Raw genomic sequence first — 25,991 nt, 5'->3', positions numbered from 1 at the left:
GTTAGCACAATAAGTGATACAAACTCTAATGAAGCCAGGAAAGGAAAATTCTAAATTTATAAATTATGTACCAAAAGTTGTAAATGGAGAAGCTGAAGCATTTCTGTTGAATTCAGAAGTAAGGCAGAACCCACCTGGTGTTGGAGTGCAGCAGGTTAACTTGCCACCTGGAATGCCCGCATCCCATGTCGGAGTGCCCGGGATCAAGTCCCACCTTTGTTTCCAATCCAGCTTCCTGCTAATGCACCTTGGAGCCAGCAGATGATGACCCAAGTACTCAAGTTCCTGCCACTTACAGGGGACACTCAGATGGAATTCCTAACTTCTGGCTTTGGCCTGGCCCAACCCCAGGAGTAAACCAGATGATGGAAGATCTCTTTCTCTCTCTGTGTCTCTTCTCTCTCCTTGTCACTTTTCCTTTTCAAATAAATAAATAAATCTCTGTTTTCAAAAAGTCACACAAGGATGCTGGGAATTAGTTTGGTGTTTTAATTTGCACCAGAGAACATAAGCTATATAGTAAGAGAAAGGAAAGAAAGAATGCATATTGAAGAGAAAATGTGTTATTTTCGTGAGGACACAATGTAAAATTATTAAAAATATTAAAGTACTGTGTAAAAGATTAGTGTATGTATGAGTGATAACCAGTTAGAAAATGATTGGAGCAAAGAGCATAGTTTACAGTATGAATAAATAGAGTACCCATAAAATAAGCTATATTGGGTAAAACCATAAGAGAAGACAAAACAGGGGTTATACTGTGATTCAGTTGTGGGGAAGGTATTCATAAAATCCATAAAGCCACACCTATGGATAAAATTTCAAATTTTAGAGTCCTATGTTGTGGTGTGGCAGGTTAAGCCACTGCTTAAAATGCAGGCTGGTTTGAATCCTGGCTGCTTCTGTTCCAGCTTCCTGCTAATGCACGTGGGAAAGCAACGGAAGATGGCCCAAGTGCTTTGGCCCCTGTCACCCATGTGGGAGATCAGGATAGTGTTCCTGGCTCTTGGCTTTGGCCTGGCTATTGTGACCATTTGGGGAGTGAAACAGCTGTTGGAAATTCTCTCTTTCTCTTGCTCTGCCTTTCAAAAAATGAATAATCTTGTAAAAATTTAAATTTTATAATAAAAATCTTTTAATAACACTAGCTCAATGCTGTTCCTTAGGCACTTACACTGGAATGTAAATCAATACGCCTTCACTGAGAAAAAAATGTCAATTGTACTAAATAGTGTAGTTGCTACTGTAGTGAAATAACAGTCTGGTGCAAACTCATTTGTCATGGACCAGTACTTTGAAACAGTTGGTGGAATAGCAGCTGGTCAACAGAATTAAATAGCATTGCCAAAGACAAAAGTTATCAGACTCACAATAGATTGAGAGATGTTTAGCAATGTTTTAAAGCTGACATGGGTCTGTTAATACAGAACATCCAAAGAACTTCTTAAAATCAACAAGAATAAACAAACAGTTTTGGTAGGCAATTGATAAAATAAGACATTTGGCACATGAGCAGGTACCCAAACTCAACAATTAAAGTAAAGAAACAAGATAGAGCTTTGTAAACATCAAATTAGCAGAAATTAGAAAACTATATAATGGTGATTGTTGGCAGCATGTGAAGCTATAGGAACCCTTCTGTATGTTTGATGGTGTAGACTGGTACTTTTGGGCCTGTACCTAAAAGATTGATGAAGATAGCTTCACATCATTCCATAAAGGTGATGGCTTATTGAACCTTTTTTAAAATATGATTTATTTGGGGCCAGTGTTGCACAGTAAAGCCACTACCTGCAATGCCAGCATCCCACATGGGTACCTGTTTGAGTCTTGTCTGCTCTAATTCCCATCCAGTTCCCTGTTAATGTGCCTGGGAAAGAGCAGATATGGCCCAAATGCTTGGTCCCCTGCACCTTCGTGGGAGACCCAGATGATGCTCTTGAAGATGTATTTTATTTATTTCAAAGGCAGAGCCTCAGAAAGGAGAGATCTTCCATCTGGTTGGTTCATTCCCCCAAATGGCTGCTATACCAGGGCTGGGCAAGGCCATAGCTGAGGGCCTGGAGCTCCATCTGGGTCTTCCACATGGGTGGCATATTAGCAGGGAGCTGAATCAGAAACAGAGCAGTCAGGACTCAAATAAGTGGGGCAACTTAACCCTCCATAGTGCTATTTCCTGTTTTTTGCTTTTTTGGTTTTTATAAAGGCAGAGTGTCAGAATAAGAGATCTTCCATCCACTGGTTCAGTCCCCAAATGGCTACAACAGCCAAATGTGGGCCCAACTGATTCCAGAATGCCTTCCTGTTTTCTTATGTGGGTAGCAGGTCTTCCTAGGCACATTAGCAGGGAGCTGGATCAGAAGTAGAAGAGCTAGTACTTGAACTGGCACTCAGACAATGCCAGTGTCACAAGCAGCAGCTTAACCCACTGGGCCACAACCTTGGCTCTTCATTAGACCTACTTCTGTCAGCAAGTCAAATTAATCTCAATTTCTGCATCTGTAAATTGGAAATTATATCTGCCTCATACTTTGTAGAATTATAAAACTCGTAGGTTTAATGCCAATCATGTAGGAAGTACATAATAGAAGCTATCATTGATACATAAACTACAAATAATTCTTTTATATTTACTTTTCAGTTTTTACATAGATTATTTTCTTTTTTTTTTAGATTTATTTATTTGAAAGAGCTACAGAGAGATGTAGAGACAGAGAAAGAGAGGTCCTCCATCCGCTGGTTCATTCCCCAAATGGCCACAATGGCTGGAGCTGTGCTGATCCAAAGCCAGGAGCCAGGAGCTTCCTCTGGGTCTCCCATGCGGGTGCAGGGGCCCAAGGACTTGGACCTCTTCCACTGCTTTCCCTGGCCAGAGCAGAGAGCTGGATCTGAAGAGGAGCAGCCGGGACTAGAATTGGCGCCCGTATAGGGTGGCGGTGCTCCAGGCAAGGGATTTAACCCACTGTGCTACTGTGCCAGTCCCTACATAGATTATTTTCAAATAATTTTGTATTATTTTTATAATCAGAAATACTGTCGTGATTTTTAATAGTCTTTTTCCCCTTGGCTCACCTCCCCATAACCTTAAATGAATTCTTCTGGGGCATCACCACAGCTCACTAGATTAATCCTCCGCCTTGCGGCGCCAGCACACCGGGTTCTAGTCCCGTTGGGGCGCCAGATTCTGTCCCGGTTGCCCCTCTTCCAGGAAGGCCAGCTCTCTGCTATGGCCCAGGAGTGCAGTGGAGGATGGCCCACCTTGGACCCTGCACCTGCATGGGAGACCAAGAGAAGCACCTGGCTCCTGGCTTCAGATCAGTGCAGTGCACTGGCTGAGTTCGCCGGCCGCAGTGGCCATTGGGGGGTGAACCAACAGAAAAGGAAGACCTTCCACTCTGCCTGTTCAAAAAAAAAAGAATTCTTTTGTATGTATTTTTGTCCTGTTTATGTTGATCTATTAGAGGTATTTTTGTCACTGAATTTTTTGTCCTGTTTTTAAATTTAATACCTTGTTTAATAAATATCACCTGTGGGATCGGTGCTGTGGTGTAGTGGGTAGAGCTGCTGCCTGCAGTGCTAGCATCCTATATGGGTAGTGGTTCGAGTCCCGGCTGCTCCACTTCCTGTCCAACTCTTTGTTATGTCCCAAGTGCTTGGGCCCCTGCACCCATGTGGGAGACCTGAAAAAAACTCCTGGCTCCTGGCTTTGGATTGGCCCAGCTCTGGCCATTGCAGCCATTTGGAGAGTGAACCAGTGGATGGAAGACCTCTCTCTCTCTCTGCCTCTGCCTTTCAAGTAAATAAATAAATCTCAAAAAAAAAAAAAAAACTTATGTTAGCTATAACTCACTTTTAAGTGGTAGCTGTTAAAAGAATGGCTTACAGATGAATAAAATATGCTGAATAAAGTACCATAATTTATTTACTTAAACTGTGTGTTCATATATTTTACTTCTTTTTCTATTGCTTTTTTTCTACTATAAAAGCCATATTAGGGATATTAATCACTGGTTGTTTAAATTCTTTTGCCTAAATATTTATGTATGTTTTGTGTTTTTGTACATGGTATTTTCAAAACTATTTAATTGATAAGTTTAGGGAAAAGATTGACTATCATATTTGGGTCTTAGTGAAAAGTTAATTTTGTGCATGATTTCTTTTTGTAGTTTTTTTAATGATTCAGTAAACTTGGCAATGTGGGCTGTTTGTCAATGTAAGTAGTGATTAATGAACTACAAATTTTGTGGAAAGTTCTCCAGGAACATGTATCATAAAAGCCACTAGGCTGACCTATATGAATGTCAAGTAATCTGGTTCTTAAACTTGTCTTGGTGGTGGCAAAACACACTTTTCCTTCATAATAAAAAATGCATGTATCGGGCTCTAAATTGGCCTTTCTCGTCCCCACCCCTACATTTTTGATTCTGGGGGCTTGATAAGTTTGCATTGCTAAGAAATTCTCTAGTAATCCTAATAATACTAATACAACAAGAACCATTGGTCTTATCCATCCTATCAGGTAAAGTTAGAAAATTTTACCATTTTCTTATAAATCCATCTCAAAGAACATCAGACATTTAACTCAGTCTTTAGCAGATTCCATCTAGTAAAGTGGTGTTATATATGCTTCTCTGACATGATTGCTATAACATTTATTGGATGTCTGCTTAGGTGTCAGGGTCGTATGGTAATACTTTAGGTAGGGGAGTACAATGAGGGAGTCATGTATATGATTTTTAGGCAAAGCCTGTGGGCTGTTTCCCCTGATAAAGTGTGAAATGTAATTATCTGCTCTTCCTTATGGGCTTTTGGGGTTGCTTCACCATGGTTGTTATTCTGTCCATCCTATAATATAGCTGGCTTGTGCGTCTTCACCCAAATAGTTCAGTTCACTCAAAAGTTCATGGCCTAACCCTGTTGTAGATGTAGGATGAAAAGTTTTTTTCTTTAACCATCTAACTTAGTCGTTGAGAAAATATGTTGTAGGTGCATAATGATAAAAAGGGCAAAACTACTATAGCTATTCTGAATAGTACAGACTTAATAAGCCTTGAATCTTAAACATCCCGTCTGATCACCAGTTTGAGTCCTGGCTTCAGTTCCCATCCAGCTCCCTGCTAATGTGACTGGAAAAGCATGGGACAATAGCCTAAGTCCTTGGGCCCCTGTACCCCCATGGGAGACCTGGATGGAATTCTAGGCTCATGGCTTTGGCCTAGCCCAGCCCCAGCAGTTGTGGCCCTTTGGGAAGTGAACCAACATATGGAGGGTCTTCTCTCTCCCCCCTACTTCCTGTCCTCTTCTCTCTTCCCTCTCTTCCTGCAACCCCAACTGTACTTTTCAAATAAAGTTCATATTTTTAAAGATTTGAAAGATTTCTTTATAGATTTGACTTGGTGGCAGAACAAACTTTTCTTCCTAATGAAAGCAAGTGTTCAGTATTTTAAATATTCAGGAATGTACAGAAGAAAATTTAGTACATTCATGTATCTGCTTATTTTGATATATTTTCATGGTCTATTTTGTGCATATTTCTTTACATATGGTTCCTGCTTCATCTGCTTAATGTTCTAGCATCAGTGCTTTGCCATATGCCTTACATAATTTTGCAAGAAACATTTCTTTATGTGTAATATAATGGTACTATCTCTTAAATGTAGCAGCCTTATAAAATTTCACGAATTGTGTTTGGGTTGGCATGGTTTTTAAGGGTTCCAGGTTATCAGAAGTTTCTAATTAGAGGTGTTTTTCTGAATGAGTGATTGAATGATTTTAAAGAGAAGTATCTTTCAGCCACTGGTTTGCTCTTGAAATAGCTGCAACAACAGCCAGTTCTGGGTCATATTGAAGCCAGTAACTCCATCCAAATGTCCTACATGGTAGCGGAGGCCCAACTACTTGAACCACCACCCACTGCCTTCCCAGATGCATTATCTGGAAGCTTAGTAGCTGGTGCTTGATCAAACTGGCATTCCAGTATGGGAATCTGCTGCACCACAACTCCAGCTCCTGGTGCTTGATTTTTAGATCACAAAAGTTGACAAGAAAGAGGTTGTGACAGCAATAGAAGTAGTCTAACATAAATAGCTGGGACAACAGAGGAAAGAAAGTGGAAATATGCAAATGTATAGTCTTTCAAGCTTTTTATGCCTTGTCAATTCAGATATTTGCTTTGATTTGGCTGTCTCTTCTATGTAGCATCAAACGTTTATACAGGGTACTTCAAAAAGTTAATGGAAAAGTGAGATTAAAAGGTAAGTTTAGGGGCAGATGTTTGGCACACGACTTAAAATACTGCTTGGAACACCTAGATCCTGTATCGGAGTGCCTGATTCATGCAGGTTCTGACTACTTCCGATTCCAGCTTCCTGCCAGTGTGCACCATGGGAGGCAACAGGTGATGGCTCAAGTACTGGCTCCTGGCTTTGGTCTGGCCCAGCTCTAACTGGGCATTTGGGAGTGAACCAGCAGGTGGAAGATTGCTTTGTTTGTCTGTCTCTCAAGTAAATAAAACAAAATTTATTTTATTAAAGATATTTTAGTATAAAGCAGTTTTTTTGTGTGGGTTTTTTTTTTTTTTTTTGACAGGTAGAGTGGACAGTGAGAGAGAGAGACAGAGAGAAAGGTCTTCCTTTGCCATTGGTTCACCCTCCAATGGCCGCCGTGGCCGGCGTGCTGCGGCCGGCGCACTGCGCTGATCCGATGGCAGGAGCCAGGTGCTTCTCCTGGTCTCCCATGGGGTGCAGGGCGTAAGTACTTGGGCCGTCCTCCACTGCACTCGCGGGCCACAGCAGAGAGCTGGCCTGGAAGAGGGGCAACCGGGACAGAATCTGGCACCCCAACCAGGGCTAGAACCCGGTGTGCCGGCGCCGCAAGGCTGAGGATTAGCCTAGTGAGCCGCGGTGCAGGCATAAAGCAGTTTCTTTTTTTTTTGACAGGCAGAGTGGATAGTGAGAGAGAGAGACAGAGAGAAAGGTCTTCCTTTTGCCGTTGGTTCACCCTCCAATGGCCGCCACAGCTGGCGCGCTGCGGCCGGCGCACCGAGCTGATCCGAAGGCAGGAGCCAGGTGCTTCTCCTGGTCTCCCATGGGGTGCAGGGCCCAAGCACTTGGGCCATCCTCCACTGCCTTCCTGGGCCACAGCAGAGAGCTGGCCTGGAAGAGGGGCAACCGGGAAAGAATCCGGTGCCCCGACCGGGACTAGAATCCAGTGTGCCGGCGCCGCAGGTGGAGGATTATCCTATTGAGCTGCTGCACCGGCCACAAAGCAGTTTTTAAATCCATGCTTTTTCACGATACATATTTGTCATGTTTATTGAAGATATCTCATGCAAGAATTTCAACCTTTTTGCACAAAAGAAACTTTTAATTCATTTTCCATGGGCTTTGTGAAGTACCCACGTATTTCCTTATCATTGTGGTTTTCAGCACATTCCATGTGTCTTCCCTGGAGACTTGGGTATAGCCATGAAAGTATTGGAAATGCAGTGAGGAAGTATTAACTCTTTGTTAGTACTATTATTCATTTATAAAATTATAATAACTAAAATAGTGCCATGATAGAGTGGAATTCACCTGTCAGTACATTCCAGAAGCAGAGCCAACTTGTAACAATTGAATTTTTGGTAAAGTTGGCATTTCAGATTAGCCGAACAGGGATGGAAATTCAGTAATATACTTCTATTATAAGTGATGCCACAGTGAAAATCTTTACTGTTTGAACATTTCACCATATTTAGCAGCATATGCTTTTTTCTTAAGTTCTTAATGAATGTTGGGCCTTGTACTTAACATATTTTTGTCTAATTTAGTTGTGAAAAGGACAATGTAGACATCATGTTTCATTCTTTTTAGGATTTATTTATTTGAAATGTAGAGTTATAATAAAGAGGGAGGGAGAGGGAGAGACAGAGATGTCTATCTGCTGGTTCACTCCGCAAATAGCTGCAACAGCCAAGGCTGTGCCAGGCTGGAGCCAGGAGCTAGGAGCTTCTTCTAGGTTTCTCATGCGGGTGTAGGAGCCCAAGGATATTGGGCCATCCTCCACTGCTTTCCTAGGTGCATTAGCAGGTAGCCAGATGAGAAGTGGAGCCGCCAGAACTCTAACCAGCACCCATATGGGATGCTGGCACCACAGGGGTTGGCTTTACCCACTGTACCACAGCCCCAGCCCTGGTTTTCTAATTATTAAACATAAGTTCAATTTTGACATAAAGGTCAGAGAAATGTTGCCAATATCATTGAAGATCAACATGATACAGTCTGTCTTTAATCCTGCCTGTTCACTGGTTCCTCATGTATATAAGAGTATATTTAACCAGAAAGAGCTAGAGAAAACAAGAACATGATCTTTCTTTGGTCAGCAAAAGTTTGTATCAGTTCAAAGAAGCAATTTTTGATTTAGTTGACTCATGATTTTTCCATTTTTTTTCCACTTATCTTTGCTCTAATCTTTACTATTTCCTTCCTTCTGTTTACTTTGGTTGCGTCTCATTGGCTAGTTTTCTAGTTCTTTAAGGTGGAAGTTTAAAATAATGATTCGAGACCTAACAATTTTAATGCAGTCATTTTAACTTGTGGGATGTTTTCATCTCAGATAATTTTCTAATTGCCTTGTGATTTCTTCTTTGACAGTTGGTATTGCTTAATTAGCATGCATTGTGAATTTTGCAGATTTCCTTCTGTTAAAGAATTCTGATTTCTATTGTCATTGGAGAAGACACTTTGCATGATTTTGTACTTGAGATTTGTTTTGTAGCTCTGCCTTGGTGTCTTACAAAGAATGTGTTTTATATTGTTGGGTGGATTCTTCTTTTTTGTTAAGATTTATTTATTTCAAAGACAGAGTTAGAGCGCGCATGCTTCTATCTGCTGGTTCAGTCCCCAAATGGCCACAATGGCCAGAGCTGGGCTGATCCAAAACCAGGAGCCAGTAGCTTCTTGGTCTCCTATGTGGTTTCAGGGGCCCAAGCACTTGGACCATCTTCTACTGCTTTCCCAGGTATGTTAGCAAGTAGCTGGATCAGAAATGGAGCAGCTGGGACTAGATCTGGTGCCCATATGGGATGCCGGCGCTTTGTGCCAGGGCTTTAACCTGCTACACCACAGCGCTGGCCCCATTGGGTGGATTATTCTGTCTATGTTGTTTGGTCTAGTGTATTTAGTGTTAAGTCTTCTATTTCCTTATTTGTCCTTTATCTAGTTACTAGTGTTAACCCTCAGCTTACAACTAACATCTTAGCTTACAAAAACTTAGTTGAAATTAATGCTATTTGGTGTTAATATTAGGAAAAAACTTTGCTGCTATATAATTTGGTTCTTCCTCTCCACTTTATATTGTTAATCACAAATTACAATTTTAACATATCATATGCTTAGCATGATGTATAATTATTGTTTACGTGGTTGTCTTTTAAAACACATAGAAAAAGAATTTACAAACTAAAATCAATAACTGACATTTACTGTTACCTGTATAATTATCTTAGCAGTGGTATTTTCTTGTGTGGATTCAAGTTACTGTCTTGTGGTCTTCTATTTCAGCCAGAGGATTCCCTTCAGCATTTCCCCTATGCAAGTCTAATAGCACTGAGCTCCATTAGCTTTCATTTATCTGTGAATGTCTTAATCTCGACTTCATTTTTGTAGGATAATTTTGTGAGATACAGAATTCTTGGTTGATAGCTCTTTTCTTTTTAGTACTTTGAGCATGTAAAAGCACTACATACTTGATATGCCTCTCTGAATTATGCCCTTGTTAAGAGTTTGTTGAGCTTCTTGGATTTGTAGATTCATGTCTTTGTCAAACTTGGGAAGTTTTTGGCCATTATTTCTTTAAATAATCTCTTTGACCCCTTTTTGAACTTGCGTAAGTTGGTACACTTGGTAGTATACACACTCATTCTCTCTCTGTATCTATTCCCCACTCTCTATCTCAACCTCTCTCAACTTCCCCTCTTTTCAGATGGGCTCTGAGTGTGTGTTAGGTAGACTTTTAGCCAGGAAGTGTACCACTCTGCCAAAGCTTTATTTCCTCCTGCAGAGCCTTAAGGTCAGGCAGAGTTTGGAGCTTAAGACCTTCTCATGGCTTTTCACAGAATGTGCCAGCCTGGGGCTTGCATGTCATCTTTTAGGGTCCCAGGAATATGTGGAGCCTTTCAAAACCCTTATTCCCTGAAGAATCTCACACCCTCCCCCTTTCTTCCCTTTGACCTTTCTTCCCAAGCTTTTCAGTTTGCCCAAACTGTATACCCAGGAGGGTAGGGCCTAATGCTATTAAATGTTTTTAACAAGTGTCTCTCCCAACTCCCTCACTCCTGGGAGAGTTCCAAATAAGGTAAAATATTGGCAAGCTCTCTGTGAGCTGGTCCTTGGGTGGGTGGGAGGAGCTAGAAAGGCCAAAACAACCCAGCATAGTTTTTTGAGAACAAAGTCCATTTTGCTCACTCCAGATATATGGGCTGTTGGGCTCAGCCAGTGCTTAGCCTGGAAAGTGTGAGATAGAGTCAGGGCAAGTTAAATCACACAAAATGCTTTCTTGAGATTCAGCTGTTTTGTGGTTTTTATCCACCTCAGTTAAGCATTTGCCTAGTTGCTGTGAAGTATTGTTTAGTTTCCAGAGTTTTGATAAAAGTTGATTCTGACAAGTTTTTCCAGTTTCCTGCTTTTGTAAAGGACTGAAAATTTAGAGTTCCTTACTCTGGCATTTTTGCTGACATTGCTCCCAGTATAACAGTCCATTTTTTAAATCCTTTTGGAGCTACGAGTATGTAGTAATTTGTCTCCAGGCAGACTTTCTTAACCCAAGTTTCCACTAGAGAAGTAAACCCTAATGCCCTGAAGTGTCATCATATGTAACAAATGAATACTATTCTGTACTTCTAGAGTGGTACTAGTGATATGCAGTTCATTGGTGTGTTTTCATATATGATGAGTATTGAGAAAAGCTGCCGGTGGGTCAAGTGTAGTTAGAGAGAGCTTCTTTCTCAAGAGGTAGGCAGATCGTGGAAGCTTTAATTTTTCCATTTTAGAAATAGCATTCTATAATAGAGACCTTTGTGAAGGTACACTTCAGTGATTTACTCCATTTTTTTTTTAACTTTATTGGTAGGCGGTAACAAGATAGCAGCATTGCATGAAGAGGAAATATTTAAATGTAAAGAGAGCATGCCACTTTAGGCCACAGTGGCAGCCCCAATTCATTACCTCACAGACTTGCTGATGAGTTGTTAGACTTTATGACAAAGTACTAAACAAGGCAGATGTCAAGCTTGTAACTCGGCTCATGTCAAAAGAAAGGAACTGGAGAGCATGTGATTCTACCCTAGTGAGGAAGGTGAATAGGCAGAGTGTCAGTCAAGGTTTGATGGGACATGTAGGCATGTGGAATGCAGTGACTGGCAATTGCTTGTGTTCTTCCCAGGAGCTTCCTCAAAGAACAGTGGAATTGCTCTCATTAAAGAAGTCACCTCTAGGCCAGCTGTCTTGCCTTGAGTCTTGCTTCTGTTTGCTCCCTCTTGTTTGACCTTTACATTGGATGTTTGTCTCTTCAACACTGTGCTCCAAGCAGCTACATATTCTTAAATAATTTACTTATAAGGCATGATAAGCACTGTGTTAACTGTCTCTTTCTTCTTTTCCAAGAGCTGGGGTGGAAAGGAGAATGGCTTTGGACTTGCAGAGTGTTGCAGAGACTTGCATATGATGGTAAGTAACTTGGGCATGTGAGTGTCTTGGCAGAGCTATGATCTCCTTATGAGCCTTTCTTTACAGTATGAATACAAGGATGCTTCAAACATTTGTGGACAATAGAATTTGTTTTGGTGCAGACCAAATTTGAAATTCGTGCATAGTTTTTTCAGAATATTAATTTTCTAAGAACTTTCTTGAAGTGTATCCTTATATACATTATATAAAATTACCACTTCACATCATGACCTTTGAGGAACCTAAGATCATTTGAGATGTAGCACACGTTAGGAAGCAGTCTAGCAATGGTTGGGCCCTCACAGAGCTGGCAGTAGATACAGATTCTCATTCACGGTTATGTTCATACCCAGTTCTTTAGTAGGAAGCCACATCTGTTCAGTTGGTTTGAAAGTGGTTTTAAAATCTTCCGCCTGCGGCTCTGGCTTCCCATATGGGCACTAGATTCTAGTCCCGGTTGCTCCTCTTCCAGTCCAGCTCTCTGCTGTGGCCCAGAGGGGCAGTGGAGGATGGCCCAGGTGCTTGGGCTCCTGCCCCTGCATGGGGGACCAGGAGGAAGCACCTGGCTCCTGGCTTCAGATCAGCATAGCACCGGCCATGGAGACTATTAGGGAGTGAACCAACAAAAGGAAGACTTTTCTCTCTGTCTCTCTCACTGTCTGTAACTCTACCTGTCAAATTAAAGAAAAAAATCTAACAGTGCATTTGCTTGCATTCTTACACTGAAACCATCAGAACTGTAGGCAGTGTGACTTGATGTAGCAATGGCTGCTTGGAGAACAGTTCTGTTAGAATTATTGAGAACTTTTACATGTTCAGTCCTCTGCCTTTCGCCCATACATGCTTAGGTTATGCTTTGATATGTTGCCATGGAACCACAATCACAATTGAGGTTTTTGTAACAATTCTGTGCCTTGAGACAACTGTGTTTTCCAGCAAATGTACACTTTGTCTTGTCAGTTTTTCATATTTAGCAAAAATGACTGCAGTGAAATTTAGCAAATTTATTTTAAACCTCCCACCCCTGCCCATGGAGAATGGCTTCCTTTCTGGTTATAGAAATGTACAAGCTACTCTCCCACCTTAGCTGATAAACTTTTAGTGACTTTTTTTGAATGGATGTTGGCTAATATGGGAGGTGAGGATTGTGTGTTTAAGTCTCAGAACTACGTAAATCTTAATAGGGATTCAGAGTTTGCAATTCTAATTCTGAGGATTCAGTTTTTCCTTCTTAAAGTTTGGTGGGTTAATTCTGAGCCGTATGCACATCAAGCTTATTCTTTACCTCTTGGTCTAAACAGTATAATGCACTGTGCTATATTTGCATAATGTCTTTTCCTCATTTTGGACCAACCCTAAGTTAAGAAATCACATATCCTTTTATTGAGATTTGGCATGTGATGAACCTTTGGAGAATATAGTGTGTATTTTAAACGTAAATGGTAGGCTGGCGCCGTGCCTCACTAGGCTAATCCTCCCCCTGCGGCGCTGGCACCCCAGGTTCTAGTCCCGGTCGGGGCGCCAGATTCTTTCCCAGTTGCCCCTCTTCCAGTCTAGCTCTCTGCTGTGGCCCGGGAGCGCAGTGGAGGATGGCCCAAGTGCTTGGGCCCTGCACCCGCATGGGAAACCAGGAGAAGCACCTGGCTTCTGGCTTCGGATCAGCATGGTGCACCGGCTGCAGCGGTCATTGGGGGGTGAACCAACGGCACAGGAAGACCTTTCTCTCTCTCTCTCTCTCTCTCTCACTGTCCACTCTGCCTGTTAAAAAAAAAAAGAAAAGAAAAAGTAAGTGGTATATAGACATGTTTAAAAATTGAAAGAGTATAAAGGAGTATTAGTCTGGGAATAACTTTTTCATTCCCAGAGAGTCTGTACTAGTGATTTCTTTCAACATCTTGTGTTCAGCATGTTGCTCTTCTAGAGTTAAATACACTGTGTTGTTAGGCTTTACTTTATATTGGCTCGGTGTCTTCCTGTGTGAAAAATCAAATATCACAAGGAGTGGTACAGAATGGTACAAGGTAGCATTTGAAGAAAAAGAAGGTATGTTCGTTGAGGTATACTATGAATCAAATATTTGAGAAGGCTGATGATAGACCCCAAGGTTTTGGTAAGAGTTGTCCTTTTCCATTCATTAGCTGATACCTTGACCCTGGTGTGTGTTCTTGGATTTGTTGGTATTTGTTCTTGTTCATCCTTTCTTGGATTCTTACTCATTACTGCTTAGCCTACTTGCCCCTGTTTTCTCGTTTGAGAATAGCTACAGTCAAGAACCATCTCTTGAAAGAAAGGGCAACTGGTAACTTACAAGGAAAAATAGAGAAGCTTTTGGAGCTCTGGCTCTATCCTTCTGATTCTATTTTTCACAAATCTCATTCCATACAAGCCCTTTTCTACCTAAGATAAAGAGTTAAAGGTACTGTAGATGCTGAATACTAATTCTGCTGTCAAAATGAATTGGACAAGTGACTAGGTCTTTGAGGGAAGAATTGGGAAAAGATGTTGTCGGCCTTACCTAAAATCAGTGGAAGCTCAGTGTCTGGTTCTTTGTTGTGCTTTATACACAGAAATACCCACCCAGTGCAACTACACTACACTTTGAATTCTATGCAGACCCTGGGGCCGAGGTCAAAATTGAGAAGAAGGTGGGTCTCATTCACATGTGTTTTGATAGACTATAGTCTACTGTAACTGGTTTGACTTCTCTAGAACTCCTCAGTTTTAAATGAAGGAATGGGTTTAGTGCTGTATTTCTGCCCTCCCAATCTGAATATACCTACTAGCTTGTCAGGAATAAATGTCAGTTGCATGCCCATCTGTTGTAATGTTGCTTCTTACCCATGTTGGGAGCTGTCAAAAAAAAATAGGACTCCCTTTATGGGATGCTTCTACTGCTTGTGTATTTTTCTCACAGCCTTAATTGAGAATTCCAACGTACAGTATAATCTGAATATTGGTGGTTCAGGTTTCTCTCCTTAAGCTAACTTAAAAGATGGCTCTGTATGTTGCATATAGGGAAACTATTCAGTGATTCCTAACAGCTCTCTTTTAAATTTCAGACAACTAGTAACACACTACATTATATTCACATAGAGCAGCTTGACAAGGTAAGAGGAATGTTTGATTATTGGCTAGTTTCTTAACATTTGGTTGACTTTTTGTTCCTAACTTTTTTTCCCCCCCTCTAATATAGATTTCAGAAAGCCCTTCTGAAATCATGGAATCTCTTACCAAAATGTACAGCATTCCTAAAGATAAGCAGGTATGATGCACCCTGAAAATACCCAAGAGATGTGGTTGTTACCCAAATAGATTAATGATATGTACTTGGATGGGAGCCTGCAGAGCAGAAAGAATCAGCTTTGGAATCAGGCCATGAACAGATTAGTTAGGTTTTCTGGGCCTTAGTTTCCTGGTCTTATAGTGAGGGCATAACTTAATACTTTCCTTTATGAGAGTTTGAGGAAAATGTAAACTGGGTGGCTATCAGTCTCTAATAAGTAGTGATAGTTTTCTCAACTCTTTGGGTATCAAAGGAGAAAATGTTCAGTTGTGACTTGTTTTTCTTTCTTTCTTTCTTTTTTTTTTTTGTGCTCATTTTACGTGTTCCCTATTTTGTTGCCTGTCAGGATGCTGACAGTTCTTGGCTCACCTTGGGATTAGTAGGAATCTTTGAATTTCTGTGTAGTCAGCTGACCTCAGAGTGGATGGTAACAGTTCTGTTTGATAACTTAGCAAATAACAACAATACCATTTTATTCAACAGATAAGACTTAGCCCCCAGAAAGAATATTTACCTTTTCCATTGATTTTTTTAACATAGGCCTTATACTCTCTACAGATGCTGTTATTTACACACATACGGCTGGCCCATGGGTTTTCTAACCATAGGAAGCGACTACAAGCTGTTCAGGCCAGACTGCATGCAATATCTATATTAGGTAAGAGAAGAATATTATAATTAAGAGGCCGTAGTAGACTGTTTGTGCTTCATTTCCTTTGCATTTCATTCCTCTGTTGCTATGAGACTTGCTGAAGTTACCTAGGTGGTAACTTAAGTTTTAAAATTGTTAACATTTCCTTTGTTCACTGAATTTATTCATCTTTCTTGAGTGCTTTCATATTGGATGAGAGAGAGGATATGCTGCTTACTTACATGGATTTAGTCTTGATTTGTAGTCTTGGGTTTTTTTTTGTTTTGTTTTGGTTTTGTTTTTTAATTTTTTAAATTTTTTTTTTAAGGAATACAAATTTCCTAAGTACAACTTCAGGAATATAGTTATTCCCACCATATCAGCTGTACCACTCACTCTCCCACCCTTCCTCTTCCTCCCCCTCCCCTTGCCAGTCCCATTATCCATTAAGATTCATTTTCAATTAACATTTTACACAGACTAGCAACTCTGTACTAAGATAGAAATGATCTCTGAAAGTATAGTCTTTGTCTTGTCTTTTTTCATGAGTGTGCATCTCTCACTGTCCTCTACTATTCCGCTTGCCATCTAGTCTTCCTCTTCTCCCATTTTTTTGGGAGTATAATTTTGAAATTGGTCAAAATATTCATTAAGTAGATGGCTTTTACTGTATATGAGCATTTACTGTGGGGCCAGTAGAATGGAAAGCACATACTTTTGGAATCAGTCCTGGACTCTTACTCTGATTCTTCAGATTATTAACCACATGTATATCCTCTTAGTCTCAGCTTCCTTGTTTTATATTTAGACAGTACCTACTTTATATGCTGGTTTGAGGACTTAGTGAAAACCTGGAAAGCAACTCTCTTTTCATGCCTCCATCCCCCAAAATCCTTACTCAAAACTGCTAATACCGTTAGTACAGGAATTGTCAGTTCTGCGGTATTTAGAGCTCATACTTGATCTGATCTTCCATCCTGAAATTCAGTGATTCTGCCCTCTGATGCTAGTTAGAAGGGAATCCTTTCCCATTACCTGTAGATGCCTAGAGGTTTATCATTGGACATTGGCTTAACCTCTGCCTTCTTGCCTAAAGTGTTTATTTTTCCTTTTGCAGTGTATTCTAATGCCTTGCAGGAATCAGCAAACAGTATCTTGTACAATGGGTTGATAGAGGAGTTGGTAGATGTCCTTCAGATAACAGATAAGCAGCTTATGGTGAGTATTTATTAATAATCTCCCTGCATATCAGGCTTTTACTTACTTGCCTTTCAGGTTTTCCCAAGGGAATTAAAAAAAGACTCCAAAAGAGGAACTTAGCCCTTTTTCTTCTTTGACTATTAAACTGCAAAATTAACAAACAGTGGATTTTTAGGGTTAACTCTCAGCAGTCATCCAACTCCCCAAGCAGTTATTAGTGGACTGACTTAAAGTTGGGGTATATCAGCAACTGGATTCATTTGTTATCTTATTTGACATGTTCTGTATAGGAGATTAAAGCTGCTTCTTTACGGACATTAACATCAATCGTCCACTTGGAGAGAACTCCCAAACTCAGCAGTATTATTGACTGTACTGGAACTGCCTCCTACCATGGATTTTTGCCTGTACTTGTGCGGAACTGTATCCAGGCCATGATTGGTGAGTTTGGGTGGTGATTATTCTAGGTGAAAGATGACTCTTGCCCTTTGCTTTTCTGTTTTTGTTTAATATCCAACCAGCTTAACACTAAATTCTGAACTCAGTCTTTGTTTCCCTCTCCCAACCTCCCTTGTAGATCCTTCCATGGATCCGTACCCCCACCAGTTTGCCACTGCTCTCTTCTCTTTTTTATACCATCTGGCCAGCTACGATGCTGGTGGTGAAGCCTTGGTCTCCTGTGGAATGATGGAAGCCTTATTGAAGGTGCTCTACTTTTGTTAAAATACATTTGTGGGGAAATAACAGAGAATGTTGAATTGTGAGCTTAGAATTTTCCACTGTGAAAACAGGTAGACAAAGAAAGCTTACTCAGAAAAAGTTTTACTTAGTTCTTTAATTTTGGCCTTCTGGTTATCTCATTAGCAACTTTTTAAAGACCAGCTATGTCCATTATTAAGAATTTATTGCAGTTCAGCATATAGCAATAAAGCAGGAAGCCCCAAGAACTAATCAAATCATTGCAATATGTTATCAGAACCTTAGGTGAGACCCTGAGCAAAATGTATGTAAAGGTACCTTGTTCATTGTGCTGTAATAGCAGTAGTCTTTATTATTTGTTGAGGACTGGCTATCAGGTTTTGTTTTCTCCCTGAAGGTTTTATTTAATTGTGCAAAATGATTGATGTCCCCATTACTTCAGATGAGGTTGAGTCCTTGTAGTCAGAGTTGTCATTTGGCAAGCACCAAAACTCTTTTTTTTTTTTTTACAGGCAGAGTGGATAGTGAGAGAGAGAGAGAGAGAGAGAGAGAAAGGTCTTCCTTTTTGCCGTTGGTTCACCCTCCAATGGCCGCCATGGCTGGTGCGCTGCGGCTGGTGCACCGCGCTGATCCGAAGGCAGGAGCCAGGTGCTTCTCCTGGTCTCCCATGGGGTGTAGGGCCCAAGCCTTCCTGGGCCACAGCAGAGAGCTGGCCTGGAAGAGGGGCAACTGGGAAAGAATCTGGCGCCCCGACCGGGACTAGAACCCGGTGTGCCAGCGCCGCTAGGTGGAGGATTAGCCTAGTGAGCCGCAACGCCAGCCCAAAACTCTTAATACAGGCTTTCTTCCCCATACTATGGTACCTCCCTGCTGCCTCAGAAAACACATTTATAAACAGATGCATTTTTATAGCTTTATGTCTTTAGTTCATTGTTTTTACCTCTTTTTTTCCTCTCTAATAGGTCATAAAGTTTCTTGGCGATGAACAGGATCAGATAACATTTGTTACCAGAGCTGTGAGGGTGGTTGACCTCATCACCAACCTGGACATGGCAGCTTTTCAATCCCATAGTGGGCTTTCTATCTTCATTTATAGACTTGAGGTATTATTCTACTAGGAACACTTTGTGTAGACTTTATGCCAGTGAGAACTGAGCCCAAAACCTTTCCTAATATATCCCTAAGGAGTGATCTTACCCCTCTTATGTTTCTAGAAAACAGTTCTATAATCTGCCTTGGCATTCCTCCATTATGGATGTTTTTAATCCCTGAAACATTTACAGGATTTTCTTACTCCTTTTCCCTTGATTGTAGCATGAAGTAGATTTGTGCCGAAAAGAATGTCCATTTGTGATCAAGCCAAAGATCCAGAGACCCAGTACCACACAAGAAGGAGAAGAAATGGAAACTGATATGGATGGTAATTAACAGTTATTAAGTCATGAAAATAATTTCATGTTTGAGATTTTCCTGTCATCCCATCCAGATTTGAATTATCTTACATAAATAACAAAGTATCCAATTCAGTTAGTATATATTTCCAGCAACAGCAATTTTTTCCACGTTGATTTTCAAGTTGTTTTTACAAGACTAATCAGAAAAGGAAGGTGAATGTTTTTCAAAATAGAGGTGGAAGGTGAAGCAGACTGTTGAGCTGTAGTAGATCCCTGCTGTCACTCTATGATGTTAGTCTGTTTTATTTCATCACCTGAGTCATGTTTTCTTATGTCTTGATTCGTTATCTTATTCTCACTAAGTTCTAAGCTCCATGGAATCAGGGTTCTACTGTCTTTTTCAGTGCTGCTGTGCCTGATTTTTCCTAAGTGTTTAATGTGTTTTTGGTAGAGATACGGAGAATATAGACTCTAAAATGGGACCTTTGAAAACTTTGAGAAAGGGGAGGAGAGGTGAAGAGATTGTTGGGTAAGGAACAACTTTTAAATAATGAAATTGGAAAGAAGTCCAGCTATTCTAAATCTTTGGCTATATTGTCTTTTTTCAGTTTTTTTTCTTTTTTATTTATTTATTTTTTATTTGAAAGTCAGAGTTACAGAGATAACAGAAAGAGGAGAGGCAGAAAGAGAGGTCTTCGATCCAATGGTTCACTCCCCAATTGATTGCAATGGCCGGAGCTGCGTCAATCCAAAGCCAGGAGCTTCTTCTGGATCTCCCACGTGGGTGCAGGGGCCCAAAGACTTGAGCCACCTTCTGCTGCTTTCCCAGGCCATAGCAGGGAGCTGGATGGGAAGTAGAGCAGCTGAGTCTCGAACTGGCACCAGTATGGGATGCCGGCACTTCAGGCCAGGGCGTTAACCCACTGCGCCAAAGCTCTGGCCCTTGTATTGTCTTTTTTTAAAAAGCCCCACCTCCTTCCTAATGCATAAGTCATTATAGTACCAAAAAGAAATTATTCCCCAAACAGCTTACCCAAAATTTTAGTTTTTTGTCTTGATCTAGGTTATCATTACATGTCTGTTATCAGGCTTATAATGAAGATACTAGAATGTATAATGCTTCATTCTTAGCAATACATAAATACTCATTGGTTGCTATTCCTTTTTTTATGACTAAATTCCTAAACACAGTTAGACATGCATGTTGCCATCCCTGGAAGCCCATTTACCTGATTTCTGTTTCTACTCTATTTTGGGCAATCTGGTATTTGAATTTTTGAATGAGATCCCAGAAGGCTGAGTCAAATGTGATATGACTACTGTTCATTGTAGATCACTCTGAAAAACAGATTGTGCTTTTCATATATGAGTAAGGACATGCAAAAGTGATTATTTATGTATAAAAAAGATCATAAGAAAGTATTATTAGATGTAAACAATGGTTTATCCCTAATGGAACTTTATTATTTTATAAATTATTTGTGTATAAATGAAAAGTGAAGGCTCACTCACCTTTCACCATAGCTTCTAGTTTGGTGTAATTCTTTCTAGACTTTTTAGATATATACTAAAATACTTATATCCATGTATAGTATATAGTCTTCTAGAACAGGAAGATGGTTAAACATTCTGTTATTCATTCAGTGTATCACAGATATCATTGCTGTTGATTATGCTGTGTTAAATGTTGTAATTCTTTTTATAGTTTATTATTACTTACTTTACCTACTATATGCCTACTACTCAACGGTAGTACATGAAATTGCATGTTTTGCTTACCACTCTGAATCTCACTTTGGTGAGTGAAAAGTATTAAAGAACTTCTTTTGTTGGATTATTTTTATCACCTACTGATGTTAAATTCCCTTCTGTTTGTGGACAACTTAAATTTCTTGTTGGATTGCAATATCCTAATCCTGCTTCATTTTTATTTCATTCATTTCACCTTAATGGAAGAAATTTCTCAATCTATCTTTTGGGATGTATCTTTTATTCTTAAGTAGTTTCTTTATTATAACTTGGACTTCAGTTGCAGATGTGACTATGGAAAGCAGTCCAGGCTCATCCATCTCTATGGAACAACGGCTGGATGTTGAATTAAGGACATCAAGCTCCAACAACAGTGCTAACATCTCTTCTGGCCCTGGCCCTGGGCCTGGGCCTGGCCCTGGTCCTGGCCCTGGCCCTGGTCCCGGTCCTGGTCCTGGCCCTGGCCCCGGTCCCGGCCCTGGTTCTCGTCCTGGTGCGTAGACAAACGTATATGTGATGTTTCACAGTGACTTGAGTTATTAAACTAGTGAAGATGACAGCTTTAGGAGGAGCTTAAATTCTGTTACTGTTCTCCCTTGCCAGGTGTGCAGTGTATTCCACAGCGAGCAGCACTTCTCAAATCCATGCTGAACTTCCTCAAGAAAGCCATTCAGGACCCTGCTTTCTCGGATGGCATACGACATGGTACTTTACTCTGGAAAACTGTTTCTGAAAGATGTTTGACTCTTTCTATGGGTCCTTCTCAAGCTATTCTTACACCTAATCTTTTACCAGGAGGCTTAGGGAAAGACCATGCCATTTTGAGTAGCTTTTACTTGTTTGGTATTGCTTTTCCTGGACTTAAGTAGTGTTTAGCTGTTTTTGTAGTGATTTACCATCTTTAATTTGTTATTTTCCTTTTCCAGCATTTGGCTCTCTGTTGACTTCCATCCTACTACCTCTCTCAGAATTTATGTGCCTGTATTCCTTTAAAAAATTTTTGTTATTGACCCACTGTTAGAAAGCTCATTTCATGACCAAATAATAAAACAGAGACAAGCAGAGGCAATTAGATTGGAATCAGCACAGACTTTGCCACAGTGTGCTGTATATAACATTGTTTCATTATCTTCACTCCTTAACACTTCTCCCAGACTGATCATATTCTCCTTAATGTTCACTTTTCTGTTAGTAATGGATGGTTCTCTGCCTACCTCCCTGAAACACATCATCAGCAATGCAGAATACTATGGCCCATCACTTTTCCTCCTAGGTAAGTGGAATTGGTGGTTAGTTATACCGAGCTGGAATAAACTAGCAAACCTTTCTGTGTGTTTTTATTGTAGGATTTTGCTATCCACATTTCTACACTCAGATTATGTATCTTTTGTTGGTGAATAAATTTATTTTCAAATAAATACTCATTTCTTAAATGCCAAATATACATTTAAGTAGTGTATTATGAATTACTTGTGGTTAGAAGTATTGTACATTTGGCTGGTTTGTGCTATACTTACTGTTCAAGTGAGGTTTTTAAAAAAATATATAAAAATATGTCTGCAGATAGGCATTTGTCCTCGTGGTTAACATGCTGATTAGGAAGCCGTGTCCCACATCAGGGTGCCTGGGTTGGATTCTCAGCTCCAGTTCCTGATTCCAGCCTCCTGCCAAAGTGGTTCCTAAGGCAGCAGTGAATGGCTCAAGTGGTTGGGTTTCTACCACCCACAATGGGAGACCTGGATTGAGTTCCTGGCTCCTATTTCCTGTCTGCCTGGCGACTGCTGGCATTTGGGAAGTGAAATACCAGATGTGAGCTAGCATGCACACACTTAACTTGCTCGTTCTCTCTTCCTCTCAAATCAATAGATTTACTTTTTTAAAATCATAATCTTTTATAATAGTCAGTCATTGTGAGGGCATAGCAATTTGTTCCAGCAGATTGGAGCATTACCCCAGTAAAATCACTTCACTCGTTAGAGAAGTGTTGACCCCTTGGTATGGATTTCTGTTGGTAGCGATACCTATGACAGAATAGGGCACAAACATCACATTGAGATGCCATTTGCATGTATCCCACAGACCTAGTGACTAGTAACCAGAGGTCTCACTGAACCCATCGAGTTAAGGATAGGAGTAATACCTGAGCTTACTCAAAGTATGAGCAGTTGGTCAGCTCTGACATTATAGTGTGCTTCCTTTGTGACAACCTTGATATGAGCACAGATACTGGGAGACTTTAATGTAACACAAGAAGTCTGAGCATCAGTGTATTCCCACCATGAAAAGTCTCCATAGTGGATGGTCCTGAATATAACTATTTTGAGCGTACTCCCTAGGAAAAACAAAGATTCTAAAAATAAGAACCATGGATATACCTTTATTAAAGTGTCCTGCAGTGCCAAAGTGATTACATCCAGCTCAGTTGGGCTGCCTTTTGAGTAATGTATATATCAAAAATGACCTGGTTTTGGGGTAGGAAACAGCAGCTCTTCCAGCAGGCTTCATCATGTATGGTTGCTGGTGCTGCCATCCATAAAATACCCTTTTTATTGGATTTTTTACTAAATAAAGATAATATCTTTCTGTTCTTATGTCCTACCCAGGTACCCTGAGTACTATTGAAAACCAAGTTCACCAGTTACCCTTAGGACAAAAGCCTCTGAATTTCTGTTTTCATTTATTTGGGCCTTAGGCCAGATACTTACTTTGTCTACTCTTTACATTTTAAAAGATTTTTCAAGTATTTTATCTAGCTATTAGTTCTTCCAGCAGAACAACTTATGGTACTGTAGTGTATTTTTATCTTAAAAGAGGAATTTTCTGCACTTCTCCCATTCGTTAGTGATCCTGGACATTCTTTCTCGTCGTTTTATTTCAATTTTAGTGGAATATATCCTTGGGTAATTTTTTTAAGATTTATTTATTTTTAAAAAGATAGAGGGAAAGAGAGAGAGTTCTTCCATTTGCTGGTTCATTCCCTAGATGGCCACAGTGGCTGGGGCTGGGCCAGGCCAAAACTAGGAGCCAGGAGTTTGTTCTGGATATCCCACATGGGTGACAGTGTCCCAAGCACTTGGGCTATATTCAGCTACTTTTCCCAGATTAGCAGGGAGTTGAATAGAAAGTAAAGCAGACAGGACTTGAACTGGTACTGATATGGGATGCTGGCATCTCAGGCAGTGGCTTTACCTGTTAACACCACAACACCAGTCTCTCCTTGGATAATTTTTAAAGTGTTACATATTTCTTTCAGAATTTAGTGTATGTTTCTTCCTTGTGTTCTAATGTTCCATATTGTAGAAAACCATGATATCAGATTGGTTCTTGTTCTTCTGCAGGCAGTTTTCACCTTTTTGCTCTGGAGAATCTGTAGCATTTTTTCTTCACCTTAGAATTCAAAATTTCACCATTATTTTTAGATCTCTTTCGTTTCAAATTTCCCACATAGTGTTTGATTAGGTTTTAAAAATATGATTTTTTTTTTTTTTTGGCTTCTGGAACTTCTATTTCTTTAATTCCGTTTAACATACATGTTCGCTCCTGGAAACATGTTTACATAGCCAAAAGGCATACCACAGTTATTTTATTTTTTTCCTTTTGTAACTTAGTTGCTTGGTTCCACCCAGAGCTTGTTGTTTCCATGTTTATACCCTTTAAAAAAACACTGCATGATTTTTTGCAAAAGAGAAACTTTGATATAGTAGTAGTCATCTTTATTACACATTTCTGAATATCACCATCTGAAAATCTGGTCAGATTAATACCCAAGAACTTGTAAACTGTCGATAGTAGCTTGCTGAACAAACTTCTTAGAAGACAGTTTGTTCATTTTTGTCAGCTAAGCTTGCAGTCACTTTGACCCAGCAAACAGACATCTTAGTTTTTCTTTTTACCTGCTAAGGTGGCCCAAAAAGGAGGGGAGTGTATTTTAGGTTCAGGTTCATCAATTTTCACAGTAGGAGACTGGTTTTTATATATAGTGGTATATATGTATGTATATTAGAATATACATATATATTGGAATATGTATGTATAATGGAATATTATGCTATTCTCATTCAAAATGAGTGGGTTGCAGTGAGGGGGTAAAGGAGATTATATGAAACATACTATAGCTGAAGAACAGCAAATTATATAACCTCATTTATGTAAAAATATGTCTATAAGAACCTAGAAGAAGGTCACTAGATTCCTAATAGTGATTAGTCCCTGATAGAGCTTTCATTTCATAGTCAGCACAAATGCTTAAATTGTTAGACCCTGAATATGTATTTTTAAAAGCTTTGAGTATTTTGCTTTTAATATCTCTAAGGAATCCCTCAGTTTTCCACATTTTCTCATCTCTTTTTTAGCTACTGAAGTGGTGACTGTGTTTGTATTTCAAGAACCATCACTGCTGTCCTCACTACAGGACAATGGATTAACAGATGTCATGCTGCATGCACTGCTTATCAAAGATGTGAGTCCTTTCTGCTACTCTGAAAAACACTCCATGCATACCCCTTAACCCAACACACACACACTTGAAAAGCAGTCTTATGCTATGAAAATCCTATCTCTTACCTTCTGTATGTTGTACTGAATGTAACTGAAACCTTGTTGCCAGAATCCTTTCTGTCTCTCAGCGTGCTACCTCTGGCCAGGTTTTCCTAGCATCTATACATGGATTCTTTTAAATGTGTTCAACCTTAAATGTGTTCAAACTTCTTTTTAGGTTCCTGCTACCCGTGAAGTCCTTGGCTCCCTCCCAAATGTATTCAGTGCACTCTGCTTGAATGCCCGAGGTCTTCAGTCTTTTGTACAATGTCAGCCTTTTGAACGTCTCTTCAAAGTTCTTCTCTCTCCAGATTACCTCCCAGCCATGAGGAGGAGGAGGAGTTCAGATCCCCTTGGTATGTTGTCAGGATTTACCTTATAATAGAAAATTGGGTCAGTTGGCTGGGAAAGCCTTCCTTGAGCTCACGTGGTTTCTCTGGATAATACATTCTTTTACAGGTAGGAGGGAATGCTTCATCCTTAGCTTCTCTGCTTATAGTATTTCCATGCTTCTCAACAAATCATCATTGTACTTTCATGGCACTGCTAAGAATTAGGTACTAGGAAGCAGCAATGAGACATGTAGAGTTCCAGGTATTGATCCTGGTAATCTGATACTCTAGTATCCAAGTCTCTAAGACGAAATGTGACTCGCAGTACTTGAGACCAGACAGTTGAGAAATTACTAGCAAGAAAGTAGAGCTCCAAAAGGATTCCAGTTTTCAAAAACATGCTTTGTACTTTCTGGGACAGTCAGAAGGATAATAGTTTATGCTTCTTTTCCAATCTATAAT

The 25,991-nt window shown here is 40.1% G+C and overlaps 1 protein-coding gene across 47 annotated transcripts in view; it reads left to right on the top strand.

The window, feature by feature from the left end:
• Positions 1-25,991, top strand: part of HUWE1 (HECT, UBA and WWE domain containing E3 ubiquitin protein ligase 1) — a 144,381-nt gene that overhangs the window by 43,181 nt on the left and 75,209 nt on the right. For 42 of the 47 annotated variants that reach the window (XM_070067312.1, XM_070067310.1, XM_070067321.1 and 39 more), the window contains 15 exons: positions 11,643-11,705; positions 14,273-14,350; positions 14,765-14,812; positions 14,899-14,967; positions 15,547-15,646; positions 16,737-16,837; positions 17,110-17,260; positions 17,397-17,524; positions 18,481-18,621; positions 18,833-18,938; positions 20,942-21,154; positions 21,265-21,366; positions 21,854-21,934; positions 25,014-25,120; positions 25,376-25,553. In XM_070067312.1, the coding sequence (XP_069923413.1) occupies positions 11,643-11,705; positions 14,273-14,350; positions 14,765-14,812; positions 14,899-14,967; positions 15,547-15,646; positions 16,737-16,837; positions 17,110-17,260; positions 17,397-17,524; positions 18,481-18,621; positions 18,833-18,938; positions 20,942-21,154; positions 21,265-21,366; positions 21,854-21,934; positions 25,014-25,120; positions 25,376-25,553 (1,666 nt within the window). The remainder of the gene's footprint in view (positions 1-11,642; positions 11,706-14,272; positions 14,351-14,764; positions 14,813-14,898; positions 14,968-15,546; positions 15,647-16,736; positions 16,838-17,109; positions 17,261-17,396; positions 17,525-18,480; positions 18,622-18,832; positions 18,939-20,941; positions 21,155-21,264; positions 21,367-21,853; positions 21,935-25,013; positions 25,121-25,375; positions 25,554-25,991) is intronic. The other 5 variants (XM_070067323.1, XM_070067337.1, XM_070067317.1 and 2 more) reach the window with 1 other exon arrangement.

This window comes from Oryctolagus cuniculus, chromosome X, assembly GCF_964237555.1.
Source record: "Oryctolagus cuniculus chromosome X, mOryCun1.1, whole genome shotgun sequence".
NCBI lineage: Eukaryota > Metazoa > Chordata > Mammalia > Lagomorpha > Leporidae > Oryctolagus > Oryctolagus cuniculus.
This window is presented reverse-complemented; position numbering and strand designations above follow the sequence as displayed.